This window comes from Megalobrama amblycephala, linkage group LG23, assembly GCF_018812025.1.
Source record: "Megalobrama amblycephala isolate DHTTF-2021 linkage group LG23, ASM1881202v1, whole genome shotgun sequence".
Classification (NCBI taxonomy): Eukaryota; Metazoa; Chordata; class Actinopteri; order Cypriniformes; family Xenocyprididae; genus Megalobrama; species Megalobrama amblycephala.
The window spans coordinates 2,953,302-2,970,742 of NC_063066.1; the positions used below are offsets into that span (position 1 = coordinate 2,953,302).

General features: G+C 36.9%; 1 protein-coding gene across 1 annotated transcript in view; it reads left to right on the forward strand.

Annotated features, from left to right (window-relative positions):
- The window catches only part of atp7a (ATPase copper transporting alpha), a 37,752-nt gene that overhangs the window by 5,158 nt on the left and 15,153 nt on the right, over positions 1 to 17,441 (forward strand). The window contains exons 3-14 of the mRNA XM_048175705.1: positions 796 to 1,270; positions 3,810 to 4,481; positions 7,187 to 7,399; positions 7,512 to 7,675; positions 7,762 to 7,923; positions 8,112 to 8,188; positions 9,857 to 10,079; positions 10,184 to 10,417; positions 13,101 to 13,192; positions 13,279 to 13,406; positions 15,839 to 15,993; positions 17,180 to 17,314. Of these exons, the coding sequence (XP_048031662.1) occupies positions 796 to 1,270; positions 3,810 to 4,481; positions 7,187 to 7,399; positions 7,512 to 7,675; positions 7,762 to 7,923; positions 8,112 to 8,188; positions 9,857 to 10,079; positions 10,184 to 10,417; positions 13,101 to 13,192; positions 13,279 to 13,406; positions 15,839 to 15,993; positions 17,180 to 17,314 (2,730 nt within the window). The remainder of the gene's footprint in view (positions 1 to 795; positions 1,271 to 3,809; positions 4,482 to 7,186; positions 7,400 to 7,511; positions 7,676 to 7,761; positions 7,924 to 8,111; positions 8,189 to 9,856; positions 10,080 to 10,183; positions 10,418 to 13,100; positions 13,193 to 13,278; positions 13,407 to 15,838; positions 15,994 to 17,179; positions 17,315 to 17,441) is intronic.

The window sequence follows — 17,441 nt, forward strand, 5'->3', positions numbered from 1 at the left end:
AGTTGGCATTAGCACAGGCAAAATGATAAAAAAAAAAAAAAAAAAAAACTGAAAAAGACAAAAATGTCCGTAAGGACACACAAGGGTTAAAGCAATTAAGCAATACCTATTTTTCACTAAATGTGGGTTAAAACTACATATAACAGCAGCTCATACTTGGAAAAGGAATATTAACTAGTTTTACAATTTCTTTTTATTGTTTTTGAAAGACGTGTCTTATGTTCATCAAGGCTTCATTTATTTGATCAGTAAAAAAACAGTAATATTATGAAATATTATTACAATTTAAAATAGCTGTTTTCAATGTTGATATATTTTAAAATATAATTTATTCCTGTGATGCAAAGCTGAATTTTCAGCATCATTACTCAAGCATCATATTAGAATGATTTCTGAAGGATCATGTGACACTTCATGTGAAAATTCAGCTTTGATCACAGAAATAAATAATATTTTAAAGCATTTTAAAATAGAAAACGGTTATTTTAAATTGTAATAATATTTCACAATATTACTGTTTTTTCTGTATTTTTGATCAAATAAATGCAGGCTTGATGAGCAGAAGAGACTTCTTAGTAATGTGTCCAAACTTTACTGATTGTATTTCAATACAGCTGGAATGCTAAACAATCAGCATCCAGGACCGGAACTATCTGCTGCATAATGAAGTATTGTGCAACCATTTCTAGTTACTGGAACAATGCTGTTCTCCGAGTAACTGTATGGCTTTTATTGGGCAATTGGACTGTAATAGAGGACAGATTAGCACATTATGACCTTTTTTTTGTACCATAGGTGTCTCTGGAGCTGAGCAACGCAACTGTGACATATGACAACACTTTCCATAGTCCAGAATCCTTAGCAGAGGCCATTGAAGATATGGGCTTTGAGTCCAGCCTGATAAACGCCACATCAACACCAGTTCAAACAGAAACCAAAGTCTTCAGCAAAGCAGGCTGTAGCACAGACTCTGTCCAACTGGCACGGAGCGCACTAGCCCAGACGAAAGGAGTGCTTGAGACGCAGGAGAGCGATGATAACCAAAGCCTGTCCATCACGTTTGTCCCGTCTCTGGTCAGTGTGGAGCAGCTCGGGGAAGTGATGCGCCTTCTAGCTCCTGAAGCGCTCAGTCCACAGGAAGGGATGACTTCTCACAGCTCGAGCGGGGTAGAGGCGGTGAAGATGCGTATTGAAGGAATGGTTTGTCTGTCCTGCTCTACAACCATCGAGGGCAAGATTGGGAAGTTAAAAGGGGTTGAGAAGATTAAAGGTACCTGTGACATTTACCTTTGCTTGAGTAAAACAATTGAACTTTAGCAGTTACTGGTGAATCGTGAAGTTTGCATAGTAAAATTAAGTTTCAACTCATTGACCTTGTGCTGACAGTAACTGTAGATAAGAAACGAGATCTTATACAATCTATACGTTTAGGTTTAGGGTGGCATAATGAAGATGACCTTCACTTTCTCATATCTTGCATTTAACTCCACTATCTGACAGTTTCAAAATATGTCATAGGTGATGAGTATGAAGTTACTGAAAAGTTATTTTGTGATGCTACATTAATGTTGTCATGATACTGGAATTTTGAACTTCGATAATTCCTTGAAAATATCGATACCACAGAGAAAAATCGCCCCATTTTACCAATTTCTAAGTTAATTTACTGAAACTTTGGTGTTTGAGATTCCTCAAACAGGGATTACATAATAATAATGCTATTAAAATATTTTATTATTATTATTTCTGATGCATAAAGCTGCAATATGTGACTCTGGAGCACAAAACCAGTCATAAGTCGCACGGGTATGTTTGTAGCAATAGCCAACAATACGTTGTATGGGTCAAAATTATCGATTTTTCTTTTATGCCAAAAATCATTAGGATATAAAGATCATGTTCCATGAAGATTTCCTACTGTAAATATATCAAAAATGTATTTTTGTGAGTGGATATGCATTGCTAAGGACATCATTTGGACAACTTTAAAGGCGATTTTCTCAATATTTAGATTTTTTGCACCCTCAGATTTCAGATTTTCCAATAGTTGTATCTCTACCAAATATTGTCCTATCCTAACAAACCATACACCAACGGAAAGATTACTTATTCAGCTTTTATAATCACTTATGACTGTTTTTGTGGTCCAAGGTCACAAATAATAAAATAAACTTGATAATACAATACTTAATTTCACTTGAAAGAGTTAAACCCTCAAACTTTTATTTTGGCAGAAATCTGCAGAGAGACCTTTATAAAGGGATAGTTCACCCAAAAATTTAAATGATCCCATGATTTACTCACTCACCCTCAAGCCATCCTAGGTGACTTTCTTCTTTCAGACGAACACAATTGGAGTTATATTAAAAAAATATTCTGTCTCTTCCAAACTTTATAATGGCAGTGAACAGTAACTGAGATTTTGAAGCCCAAAAAGCGCATTCATCCATCATAAAAGTCAGCGCTTCCCACGGGTTTGAAATATACTTGCGGTGGTAGCTGGGTGAAAAATCCTCCTATTACTATGTGACAAACAAATAATGTTTTTATCATTATTTATTTTATTTTTTATTTTATTTTAATTACATAGCATACTATTACATTTAATTACATACTAATATTATGCATTGTAAATTATACAAAATTACAGCATTTAAATGGTTATCCTTTTCCTATGTTTTCTTTGCTGTCATATAGTGTCTCTCTCAGTGAATGGGACACAGATTTTACTAGTTAAATTTATATAATGAATAATATGTGTGTCAAATAATGTTCTTAGTCTTTTCTTCCTGTGGGGGAGACTACAATAATTTACTATGAATTAAATGAAAATCAAATTAAATACAAATTTATTGTGTAACCAAAATACCAATAATGCCCAGAAGAAAAAGAAAAAACTTAGCATGTGACTTTTAATTATAAACAAGCCCGAAAGACACCGGGACTCTTATTTTGAAATGTCTGTACTATTGTAGGCTGATCCTTCAGATTCTTACAACCGTATAAAATGTTTTATATAAAGGCGATAAAGTAGACATTGTAATAATTCATCAACTTAAGTTCTTTAGCAATCGCTTGGCATAAATCTGCACTTTTCATTGATTGAGAATCACTTTGAAGCAGTCTGAAGCGCTGTTGTGCGAGCCTGTAGAACACACAAGAGCGCCCCCTTGTGACTTTGCAAAATGCAGCGCCCGTGGGAATGTCAGCGGGAGTAAACAGTTCTGACGCACACATAACGAGCAGGTACGAAACGACTAGTTAATCGATCGTGGATGGTTTCATTATCTTGGGCAGATATGAAAGTATAAGAGGATAAATATAATAAAGGCAAAAATGTGTCTCCAAATATACTTGGGCGGCCGTTATTAATCCTGGGCAGCCCGCCCAAGTAAAGTCTATGTGTGGGAAGCACTGTAAAAGTAATTCATATGACTCCAGAGGGTTAATAAAGGCCTTCTGAAGCAAAGTGATGCATTTATGTAAGAAAAATATCCAAATTTATAACTTTATAAACTATATTAGCTGGCTTCCGGTAATGGCTGTCCGTGCATTAATATAACGTTTGATTTATTATGCAATACATATGCATTTATTTTAAATTTCAAGCATGTTGTTTGTGCACTTAATGCAATAAACATCATAGTTAAAAAGGTCATAATTAGTCAAGACATCACGATAACAACTTTTGATCAGGCATTACCGCCTGGGTCCTAAAGGAGACCTTGGCTTTTGGTCCAATTCTTATTATTAAATCTTGACGTGACATTCCCTCAGTATTGACTCTGGCTCTGTTCATGCTCTTTCAGTCTCTCTAGAATCCCAGGAAGCTGCTGTACTTTACCTGCCTTATGTCATCACGGTGGAAGAGATTGTGAAACAGATCGAGGTGGCTGGTTTCAAGGCCATCGTTAAGTCCAAACCTCGTCAGTTAAAGCTTTCGGCTAGAGAAGTAGAGCGTTTGCTCGGCTCTCCCAAACAGACCGCCTCCTCTCCGGAGGAACCGTCCGCAGACTCCAGGATCACCACACTGTTTCAGGTTACAGGAATGCACTGCAAGTCTTGTGTGGTAAACATTCAGGACAATATATCCAAGCTGCCTGGAGTGAGCTCAGTTGTCGTGTCCTTGGAGAACAGACAAGCTTCAATTCAGCACAACCCAAAACAAGTCTCAGCGGTGGAGCTACAGAAAGCCATTGAGGCCCTTCCTCCAGGGAATTTTAAAGCTATTATCCCAACTTCAGCAGAGCCAAGCTTCCTCCAGCCTCTGGTATCGGTAGCGGAGATCCACATCGAGGGCATGACCTGCGGCTCCTGTGTTCAGTCCATCGAGGGCATGATCTCTCAGAAGAAGGGAGTGAGATCAGCCCAAGTGTCGCTATCCAATCATCAGGGAACCTTTGAGTATGACCCTTTACTGACGTCCCCTGAAGAGCTGAGGGCCTCCATAGAGGACATGGGCTTTGATGCTTTTTTGCCTGGTAAATGTTTCTTCTATTCTACTGGGAGCATATCTCCCTTCTGTATGTCTTCAGTACTGATGGTTATAGGCTGGTTAACCGTTTTATATCGTCCCATTTATGATGCATCAAACCAATTCCGTTTTGAACCCGGTGGATTTTAAATGCAACTTCCAAATATGTGTCTGTCTTTGGTAATTAAAGTGGTAATTAGTTCACCCAAAAATGAAATTACTCCCCCCTCATGTCGTTCCACACCCGTAAGACCTTCGTTCATCTTCAGAACACAAATTAAGATATTTTTGATGAAATCCGAGAGGTATATGACTCGTCTATATATAATCAACACTTTCAAGGTCCAGAAAGGTACTAAAGACATCGTTAAAACAGTCATGTGACTGCAGTGGTTCAACCTTAATGTTATGAAGACGCGAGAATACTTTTTGTGCGCCAAAACAAAACAAAAATAACGACTTTATTCAACAATCTTCTCTTCTGTGTCATTCTCACACGTTGTTTACATCTACGTTCTAGCATCACACACATGCATCACATGATCAGCTTTGGCCAATACTGAGCCGGCATTTGGACGTAAACACGGAAGCTTCACTCTGCGTAAGGAGAATGACAGAGAAGAGAAGAGATTGTTGAATAAAGTGGTTAATTTTGTTTTGTTTTTGCGCACAAAAAGTATTCTCGCCTCTTCATAACATTAAGGTTGAACCACTGCAGTCACATGACTGTTTTAACGATGTCTTTAGTACCTTTCTGGACCTTGAAAGTGTTGATTATATATAGACGAGTCTCGGATTTCATCAAAAATATCTTAATTTGTGTTCTGAAGATGAACGGAGGTCTTACGGGTGTGGAATGTCATGAGGGTGAGTAATTAATGACAGAATTTTCATTTTTAGGTGAACTAACCCTTTAAGTAGTGTAAATTATTGATTGTAGGGAAAAAAAGCAGATTAAAGAGTTAGTTCACCATATTTGGACCATGACTGCCACAAAAAAATGGTGCATAAGAACAAAAACAATACATTTGCATTTGCATTAAAGCAGTGATCTCAAACTCAATTCCTGGAGGGCCACAGCTCCATCCAGCTCCAACTCACACCTGCTTGGACGTTTCTAGTAATCCTGAAGATCTTGATTAGCTGGATCAGGTGTGATGATTAGGGTTGGAGCAAAACTGTGCAGAGCTGTGGCCCTCCAGCAATTGAGTTTGAGACCACTGCATTAAAGGTCCCGTTCTTCGTGATCCCATGTTTCAAACTTTAGTTAGTGTGTAATGTTGTTGTTAGAGTATAAATAAAATCTGTAAAATGTTAAAGCTCAAAGTTCAATGCCAAGCGAGATATTTTATTTAACAGAAGTCGCTTACGTCGAACGGCCAGTTTGGACTACATCCCTCTACTTCCTTCTTTAATGACGTCACTAAAACAGTTTTTTGACTAACCTCCGCCCACAGGAATACACAAGAGTTGCGTTTGTAGAGTGTGTTTGTCGTCATGTCGTCGAAACGCTGTTATTTTCATCCCGCAGTCCAATCACCGGGTCTGATTCCGGCTCAAATTGATAGGGTAAAATTAAAGACATGTTTACAATAACACTGAGCGCGTGCATCTCCACGAAGTCATCAGCCCGTTTTTATGACAGTGGAAACAGCGGTATACAGATAAGTAAATTATGTGAAAAATACTGTGTTTTTTTACACGCGAAACATGAACACATGTTATATTGCACACTATAAACACAATCAAAGCTTCAAAAAACCACGAAAAACGAGACCTTTAAAGGGATAGTTCACACAAAAATGAAAGTTCTGTCATCTTTTACTCAACCTCATGTTGTTCCAAACCTGTATGAGTTTGGTGAACACAAAGGAAGAATACGAGTAAACAAACAGTTGAAGGACCCCATTGACTTCCATAGTAGGGGCATAGCATCTGTTTGGTTACCCATATACTTCAAAATATCTTCCTTTGTGTACAGCAGAACAAAGGTTTGGGGTGAGTAAATGATGACGGCATTTTCATTTTTGGGTGCACTGGCTCTTTAAGACAATGAAGTTTACTTTAGGGTCATTTTTTTCTGGCATTGTGACTCTTGGCAGTACATTGGAGCACATTTCCTTCCTATTTCTCAACAGTGTCATGTGTCTGGATATTTTGGGTTTTGAATTTACAGAAATGCAAGTCATTATGACTTGATGTTATTAAAAAAAACTGCATCAACTGCAGGATTATTTGATGAATAGAAAGTTCAAAATAACAGCATTTATTTACAGATACACTATGTATATACGATTTTGCACAAAAGATGAACATGACGGCACATGCTAGTGGATGAGTTGAATCAACTACATAAATTTATCCACTAACCATTCAGAAACGTCTAAAAGTTGTAACTTCTTCCTGAGTCTCTCCATCAGTTTGAACAATGTAAGGCTGAACACTTTCGTCATTTTGGCTGCGTGAGATTCTCCAGCTTTGTTGTTGTTGAGCTGTTAAAGCTCCGCCCTCTTCTGGAAAGCAGGCAGCTCATTTGCATTTAAAGGGACACACACAAAAACACCCAAATAGGGTCAAATTTGACAAGCTATAATAAATGATCTGTGGGGTATTTTGAGCTGAAACTTCACACACACATTCTGGAGACACCAGAGACTTATATTACATCTTGTGAAAGGGTCCCCTTTAACACTTTTTCTTCCGTTTTTACAGAGACAAATTCATTGGTGCCTTCAGTGGTCAAAAGCCCATCGTCTGTCCGCAGCTTATCGTTATCTCCAGCCTGGTCAACTGTGAAAGAGAACGAAGCAGAGAGTGACGCAGAGCCTTCAACAAACACTATTTCCAAATGTTTTATCCAGATTGGAGGAATGACCTGTGCCTCCTGCGTGGCCAACATTGAGAGGAACCTCAAGAATGAGCATGGTAATCCCTGATCTTTCCAAAACAAAATAATGCTGGATTACTGTGATAAATCAAAGTGATGGTGACAGAATCAGTAGCTCAATTAATTTTCCATTATGTCTTTCTTCCACAGGTGTACACTCCGTTCTGGTTGCACTGATGGCCAGTAAAGCCGAGGTTCGATACAGCCCGTCAATCACTGATCCTCAGAGAATAGCGGAGTTTATCCGAGAGCTCGGCTTCACCGCCGCAGTCATGGAGAATTACGAAGGCTCAGATGGAACCCTGGAGCTCGTGGTTAGTATTTCAGCATTATATTTGTTGATTTTTGACCAATTTTTCTATCAACAAGAGATTGTGGACAATGTGTCTCTTTTCATTAGGTCAGAGGGATGACATGTGCCTCCTGCGTTCACAAAATTGAGTCTAACTTGATGAAGCAGAAGGGCATCCTTTATGCTTCGGTTGCATTGGCGACTAATAAAGCCCACGTCAAGTATGACCCAGAAGTGACCGGCCCTCGAGATGTAATCAGATGGATCGAGGTGAATTCAACTTCATTTTTATGTGAATAAATATCAGCATTTTAGCTTAGTAGTTTGCTAACAAAAACAATTGTTTGGTTTGAGTTGGAGTTCTGAATCAGTCAGTTTATTATGAGAGCTATAAATAATAATATTATAGGGAACTATGCCATTTGTTTTACATGAACTTCCCTATTTTTGATGAACAGAACATGGGATTTACAGCCTCTCTAGTGAAGAAAGATCGTCCCGGAAGTCACTTGGATCACAGCCATGAGATCCGACAGTAAGTAAATGAGCGAATGTGTTTCTGGAATGAATCTGTTTTTAAAGTTCCCCTATTATGCTATTTTTAAAGATTCATAATTTTCAGGTTTACATGCATCCAAGGTCAAAAAACACTTTAATTTTCTCATAATATACATTGCAGCATCAGCTCTTTTCTCACAGTGTCTGAAATCGTTAGATAAAGGATGTAGTCTCTCTTATCTCCTCCTTCCCGAGAGCTCTGCTCTGTTCTGATTGGTCAGACGGCCCAGTTTGTTGGCCAAGCAGATCTCGCCCCCCATTGACTACCATAGTAGGAAAAAAAAATGCTATGATAGTCAATGGGGGGCGAGATCTGCTTGGTTACACACATTCCTCCAAATATCTTCCTTTTTGTACAGCAGAACAAATGTTTGGAACAACTTGAGGGGGAATTAATGATTTTTGGGTGAACTATCCCTTTAAAGGTGCAATATGTAAGAATTTTGCAGTAAAATATCCAAAAACCACTAGGTCAGTGTTATATATTTTGTTCACTTGAGTACTTACAGTATCTCAAATGTTTCCAACTATTTGTAAATCGTGAGAAAATTGCAATTTTAACGTGTGAGGAGTCGCCTGTCAATTGCATCATACCCGCGTTACCCTCGGTTTCCGGTTTTATTTTGTAGAAACCATGGAAACACCAAAGACGCTTTAATATTTACATGTTTTAATAGACAAGGGAACAACTGTTATGTTATATTTATAGACATGATGTTTTGCGAGTACCATGCTTTACCATGCCTCAGAGAAAAACACTATTTTGTGAAGTAGCTAACATAGCATAATCAGATGCAGCTTTATTTTTAGTAACAGTAATACAGCATTTTCTCCATCATACGATACGTTTTAAAATTAATTGCATGCCATTTATCAACACAAGCCATCCAGCATTTAATATGATATTGTAAAATCGATCTATCTTACTGCAGTGTGTAACAGTGTCTCACAGCAGCCGCCGAGCGAACGCACAGAGTAACGTTATAACATCATTTTCAACACTCTCAAATGTATCTAATATGATAAACAGAGCTGCGTTACCTCATACTCATGACCGGAAAAGCGGAAGCGGCGCCGGCGACTGTGTCATAATAAAAGTCCCGCTGCTCGTGAGGCGTGTGTTGATCAATCGCTCCAGCTCCTCGTTCAGCTCCACAACACTCGCTCCTGCTCTGCTTCATACTACAGTAACGTTAATAATCGCATCCATGAACATGATTTCTTCCGAGTCCAATCCCGATTGTTTTCATCGACTGTGAGGTGAAGACCACAAGATTCCGCGCTCAAACTTGGCATCATCAAGCTACGCCTTTGTTTTGAATAGGCCTCTAGCGACCTCTAGCGGACAGAAATCTTACATACTGCACCTTTTAAGTAAAGACCAAACATTTGTTTCTGTAATGCTTATTTTCCGACAGTGGAAAAGCGGCTAATAACTCCATTTCTCTGCACTTTGATCTTTGAAACTTTGCAGACCTTTTACATTCGCAAACAGCTGTATTACAGACTACATAATATCTGAAAAAGCATAATGGGGCACTTTAAAACAGGATAACCTGCCTTGATGTCCACTACCTTGATAGAACACAGCTAATGTCTTTCTTTTGACCTGTGCGCATAACTTGGCTTTGCCGTTTTCTCCTAGATGGAAAAGATCGTTCCTCATCAGTTTGTTTTTCTGTGTGCCGGTCATGGGCATGATGATCTATATGATGGTCGTGGATCACATGATGGACATGTCCCACCACCATAACATCACAGCCGAGGACAGAGAGAAGTATCACTCCACCATGTTCCTGGAGAAACAGCTTCTGCCAGGCCTCTCAATCATGAACCTGATCTCGTTTCTCTTTTGTATTCCTGTGCAGGTTGGTCCAGTTTCACTGTTATCAATGCACTGTGAGAGGAAAATACTCGAAAATATGCAAATACTTCATGATTTAGTGACTACATTGGTTTTGTCTCTCTGCAGTTTATCGGTGGGCGGTATTTCTATTGTCAAGCCTATAAAGCTGTCAAGCACCGGACGGCCAATATGGATGTGCTGATTGTACTGGCAACAACGATCGCATTCACATACTCTGTGGTGATTCTTCTGGTTGCCATGGCAGAGAGGGCAAAGGTGAACCCCATCACCTTCTTTGATACTCCTCCCATGCTGTTTGTGTTCATCTCGCTGGGAAGGTGGCTGGAGCAAATAGCAAAGGTGAACAAGCATTTCCAGTTACACAAGCTATTCATCTACCTCAGCTATTCAAGCTATTCAGCTTGTAATGTTATCTCTTAAAGTGCCCCTATTATGCTTTCACGTATTAAATTTCATGTAGTGTGTAATGTAGTTGTTTGTGAATGTAAAAGGGCTGCAAAGTTTCAAAGAAATGATAAGTGGAGTTATAGTCTCCTAAAAGAAAGAACCGAAATGAGTCAGTTATTCTAGTCTTACTTCCTGCACAAACGCTACATAGCGTAGGTTTGTAACAAATTTGCATAATGCCAGACTATGGCTACTGATACTGGAAGAGTCTGACCAATCAGAGCAGAGTAGACCCTTGGGAAGAAGAGGTTTAGAATAGTGCTGTCAATTGAAAAAAAAAAAAATAATAATAATTAATTGCTCAAATTTTTAATCTAATTAATTACATGATGTGGCGATTTAAGTCATTATTTTGTAAAGCATCAAATAGATGTTACAAAAAGTAGCTTAAGAAAGAAATATTTTATTTGATTCAGCATAGAATTTATTACACATACATTTTTGGACCATGAAATTGAGTAAATGATGACTGAATTTTCATTTTTGGGTGAACTATACCTTTAATGTTTTTTTTTTTTTAATAATATGGAAGTATTAACTTATTTTTTTTAATTGTAATAAATTATTTATTATTATTTAATAATTTATTATGTAATTATTTTTACAATTGGTATAATTGAAATTATAGTAATACTGCCAGTAGGTGGCGGTAAATGTCTTAATGATTGAGTCATTCATTCATTTATTCATTCGATTCATTCAAACGGCTGATTCATTCAGGAGTGAAGTACATGATTCTCTTTATGAATGGTCAATTGAATCATTGGTTCACTCAATTCGTTCGAAACACGTTATTAGAAAAGAAGCGCCGCTGTGTGTTGCTCGGAGTGTTGTCTTTAAATTTTTGTTGTCAAAATTTAGCAAAACAGACAATATTGTGTGTAAAATAACACAATATTAACTTATGATTTATTGAACTGTTGAATAAAATCAGTATCACATTTGCACTCGGTCTATTCTGGACAGAAAAACAGTAGTTGTGTGATATTGCGCTCGTTCCTCGTGTGATAGAGCTTATCTATATCATATAATGTAAAAAAAAAAATCTAATTAATGCGTTAAAATTACAGCCCTAATATTTTTATATTGTAATAATCTCCAAATAAATGTAGAAACAAAACAAATTATAAATTAAATATAGAATAATCCTTATTAAAGCTATAAAAGTTATTCAGTCAAGAGCAGTGAGTGATTTTCTCTTTGTCTTTTGTTGTTTGATTACATCACAGCAGCAGGTTTATTAGGCTGCTGTCACTTTAAGAGCTGAAGCACATGACGCGGGTCTGACACACATCCGATGTCCTCGCAACTCTTTACGGTCATTTAAGACTTTATTTGACTCATTTAAGACAAGGACAAAGCTGGCATTTTGGTGTATTTTTGTGTGTTTTTGTCCGTTTGAGTACAGATTTAAAGGATTAGTCTGCTTTTAATTAAACTTTTCCTGATAATTTACTCACCCCCATGTCATCCAAGATGTTCATGTCTTTCTTTCTTCAGTCGAAAAGAAATTAAAGTTTTTGATGAAAACATTCCAGGATTTTTCTCCATATAGTGGACTTCAATGGGCACCAAACAGTTGAAGGTCAAAATTAGTTTCACTGCAGCTTCAAAATTGTTCTACACGATCCCAGACAAGAAATAATGGTCTTATCTAGAGAAACAATCACTCATTTTCTAAATTTTTTTTTTAAATTTTATACATTTTAACCAGAAATACTGCCCTCCACAGGTCAAAGTTTGAACAAATTTTTATATGCAATATGCTAGTGCAAATATATAACAATTAGTTCAAACTTTGACCTGTGGAGGGCAGTAATACACTTAGCAGTGTCTACACTGTTGCAATTCTGATAGAGAAGAAGAAGAGAGCTAGTTCAAGATGAGCATTTCTGGTTAAAATGTATAAAATTTAATTTATTTTTTAGAAAATGAGTGATTGTTTCTCTAGATAAGACCATTATTTCTCGTCTGGGATCGTGTAGAACATTTTGAAGCTGCACTGAAACTGTAATTTTGACCTTCAACTGTTTGGTGCCCATTGAAGTCCACTATATGGAAAAATGTCCTGGAATGTTTTCATCAAAAACTTTAATTTCATTTCGACTGAAGAAAGAAAGACATGAACATCTTGGATGACATGGAGGTGAGTAAATTATCAGGAAAAGTTTATTTAAAAGTGGACTAATCCTTTAAGTTCTTTTTTCATGCTTGAATGGTTTAATAGCACTTGAATGAATACTAGCGTGATCATATAATATAACGGATGATGAAAAAACGGATGCTGCTTTAATTGCGTTAAATATTTTTAACGCGCTAAACTGAAACATTTGCATGCGTTAACTCACTTCGTTTGGACAGCACTAGTTTAGAGAGACTGAATCCTTTATTGAACCATTTCAGAAAAGAGCTGATGCTGCAGTGTTTATTATGAGCAAAGTGTTTTTGACCTTGGATGCCTGTAAACATGTTGTAGAAAACCTCCAAAACAAAATTATTAGCCTTTTAAAGAGCATAATAGGGGCACTTGAATTGTTCTGCACTAATGTTGATGTGGTTTTGTCTTTAATCGCAGAGTAAGACTTCTGAGGCTCTGTCCAAGCTGATGTCTTTACAGGCGACAGAGGCCACTGTTGTTACACTGAATGATGATATGTCTGTGTTAAGGTTTGTGCGACTGTGTTGTTTGTATTTGTGTAGTTTCTGGCTGACTTCCACATATGACCTTGTGTTGTGTTATCCCTCTCTCTCAGTGAGGAGCAGGTGGATGTTGAGCTGGTGCAGAGAGGAGATGTTGTGAAGGTTGTGCCTGGAGGGAAGTTTCCAGTGGATGGCCGAGTAATTGAAGGACACTCCATGGCAGACGAGTCTCTCATTACGGGTTCGACAGGGCAATTTTCTCATTACTAGCATAAAAGGAGGCAGGATAATTGTTGTGTATTCTATATATAGTGACGTCCAGAAGTCTGAGATCACTAGTGAAAATGCTTCTCTTTTGCATTTGTTGGGGTTTTTCACTCTAAATGATATTGGCAGCATAAAAATTTGAATGAGAATTATTAGGGGCCAAGCACCAAAGGTGTGATGGCATCTATTATAGCTATTGGCGTTCTTATTATTATTCTTCTATGGCAGCCCATAGAACCGCTTGCGGGAAAGTTATGAAATTTGGCACGTTGATAGAGGACAGTCCCAACATTAACTACAGCAAATTTGGTGTCTCTAGATTAAACTCTCTAGCGCCACCACAAGTTTCACTCGTGTTTACGCAAATAACTTTTGAAACAAACAGGGTTAGAAACAAAAATATGATTCGATTGCACCCTATGACGCCATTTTCCGTCATGAAACTGCCAAAAAACCTACTTTTTCAAACTCCTCTTAGACAGTTGCTCCAATTTTCATGAAAATCAGATCATCTTCAGACTATGTTGGCAAAACGTTTTCAAAAACGCAACCATTCTCGAATAAAGCGCAAACAAATTCAAAGAACTGACGTGAGGCTATATCTCCACAACACTTTGGTGTATTCAAACCAAACTTGGTACATGACCTGAGGTGACATGCTGCGTTTTGGCATAACGCCACCTAGTGGTCTGGAGATAGCAAAAATTGCTATAACTTCCAAATGGTCTTATTAGATTCAGGCAAAGAGCATAGAAACCAAGAGGTGAAACTCTGGTGCTTTTTGGGTAACAGCCACTAGGTGGCGCTTCGGTAGCACGGCAGCCATTTTGGGGTGAAAGTGCCAACTGGACAATAGAATCCATCACATCTTACGCACCCAAAATCGGCGAATCTCACAGCCAAATCAGAAACGCATTAGAAAATTTCTCAAATTCAGTACATTTTATGACTCCTACAGTAAATGTTGTATTGTCTTATATATTTTTTATGTTATCAGTTGTGGAATCCAACCATTACACCTCTGAAGTTTTTCCATTTTATGCAACTTTACATATTTACTATTAATAGTACATTAATAATTAATAAAGTTAAGATCATCATGTTTGTAGCGTGATCCACGGGATTAAAGTCGAGTAAATTACTCCACTAGGTCTGAAATATATACATTTTAATTCCCTGGATTAAGCTACAAACATGATTTTGTAATACATGATGCATTGCTGTGTCTGGTATCCCATAATTCCCACTTTTGGACACAGTGGCTGTGTTTTTTTGTTTGTTTTTTGTATACAGTCATTAATTTAAGACAACACTGCAAAAAAGCTGTTATAGTCATATATTAATTGTCCAACATTCCCAATTTTTATGATGCATGTCCTTAATTTAATTTCATATGTTGGTATTAATTCAGTGTTTATAATGCTAATACTTGAACTTCAAAGAATTTTAACCCAAACTGACTGGGTTTCTAGAGAGCAAAGGTTTTGTGAAATAAGTGGAAGTCTGTAAAATATACTGTTAAAAGGTTTTGATGATCACTAGTGACAGTATTTTTTTCTGTGTTGTCATCATTCATGTTGGATTTCAGCTTTAATGTAAGTTTTTTTTTTTTATTATTATTATTTTTTTTTATTTTTTTTTTAAACAAAGCGGCTGATATTGCCATAGAAACTAGTGGACTGCGAGTCGCTTTCACCCCAAAATGGCGGAAACGCAGGGCTGCTGCTGGGCGCCAGTGTTGCAATGGAACGTTCTATTGAGTTTCGCTTCTTGTCAGTGTATATTCTTTGATTCAGGGCAGCATGCTGAGTCAAATGATATCCAATTTACCATATCGGCCATTTTGCATTTTGTAGCAAAATGCTGTATTTTTTAATGCATTGCCATATCATTACAAAACTCAGTATGGGTCATCAGCATGATGCCCTGAAGGAGCCTGAGAAGTTTCGAGACAGCACCACCTAGTGGTGTAATCAAATATTCATATGGTCATGTGGTTGACTGATTTTCATGGTCACTTCTTACTTAATTTCCATCAACATTTTTTGAATGCGTTTTGTTTTTCCGATTCCGAGATTCAATTAATTTTAAATCCCTGATTTTCACTGTGACTTCTCAGTGCAAAATAAAATTCCCATAGGCTTTTGAGGGAGACAAGCCTTGTCTAATGATCACAATCACATATGATGGTGTGCTCTTTTGATTTGGACCAGTTGGTAACCACATAGCAATGGCTGAGCAATCCAACCGCCCACAATCCCCCTAGCATGAGCAAAACACCTCTCACATGTTCTTCAGGAAAAAAAAAAAAAAAAAAAAGATTCAATGTAATATTAATTCCCTTCATTTTCCAATTTGTGCAGTCACTGAAATGTGGTGGTCTAAAGATGTGGTCTTGTGGTGTAGGTGAAGCCATGCCTGTCACTAAGAAGCCGGGGAGCACCGTTATCGCAGGCTCGATCAATCAGAACGGCTCTCTGCTGATCAAAGCCACTCATGTGGGCACAGACACCACCCTCTCTCAGATCGTCAAACTGGTGGAGGAAGCACAGACTTCAAAGGTGCGTCTGTCAGCTCAGCTTCTGCTATCATATCATCGTCTTTTGATAATAACAGCTTCTGAATCTTCAGATTATCACAGATGAATGCTTCCTTATTTTTTTGCTCCTTTATTTATATATATATATATATATACACTACCATTCAAAGGTTTGGAAACATTACTATTTTTAATGTTTTTGAAAGAAGTCTCTTATGCTTATAAAACTGTGTTTATTTGATCAAAAATACAGAAAAAAACAGTAATATTGTGAAATATTATTACAATTTAAAAATTATGGTTTTCTATTTTAATATACTTTAAAATATATAATTTTTTTCTGTGATCAAAGCTGAATTTTCAGCATCATTACTCCAGTTTTCAGTGTCACATGATCCTTCAGAAATCATTCTGATATGCTGATTTGATACTCAGTTATCATCAATGGAAACAGTTGTGCTGCTTAATATTTTTTGGAAACTGTGATATTTTTTTCAGGATTCATTGATGAATAAATAGTCAAAAAGAACAGCATTTATCCAAATTAATTTTTTTCTAACAATATAAATCTTTACTATCACTTTTTATCAATTTAACACATCTCTTCCAAATAAATTTCTTCCAAATAAAAGAAAGAAAGAAAAAAAATACTGACCCCAAACTTTTGAACAGTAGTGTATATTGTTACAAAAGATTTAATTTAAATAAATGCTGCTCTTTTTTAACTTTTTATTCATCAAAGAATCCTGAAAAAAAGTATCACGCTGTAAAAAAAATATTAAGCAGCACAACATTTGTAATAAATCACCATATTAGAATGATTTCTGAAGGATCATGTGACACTGAAGACTGGAGTAATGATGCTGAAAATTCAGCTTTGATCACAGGAATAAATTATATTTTAAAGTACATTATAACAGAAAACCATTATTTTAAATTGTAATAATATTTTACAATATTACTGTTTTTTCGATCAAATAAATGAAGCCTTGATGAATTTTCGACTTCTTTTGAAAACATTAAAAATACTAATGTGTCTAAACTTTTGAATGGTAGTGTATATATATTTTATCCAGTGTACTGGATAAAAAATACACACCATTAAACACCAAACCATATATATATACATAATATAGTATATTGCATCAGCTTATCTAACCTCACCTTTAGCCTATATAACCTTTTTCTTTTGAACTTTCCAATCTCAGGCTCCCATCCAGCAGTTTGCAGATAAGATCAGTGGCTACTTTGTCCCGTTCATCGTTGCAGTCTCCTTCCTGACTCTCGTAGCCTGGATTGCGATCGGCTTTGTGAACTTTTCACTTGTGGAAAAGTATTTCCCTGTGAGTATTTCCTCAAATCCTTCCAAAATACACTTTTTAGCATTTTATTTTTCTTCTAAAGTCCATGGTTATGCATGCTTTCTTTAAGCTTTGTTTTGTGAATATTAGAGTGTGTTTACATCCTGTT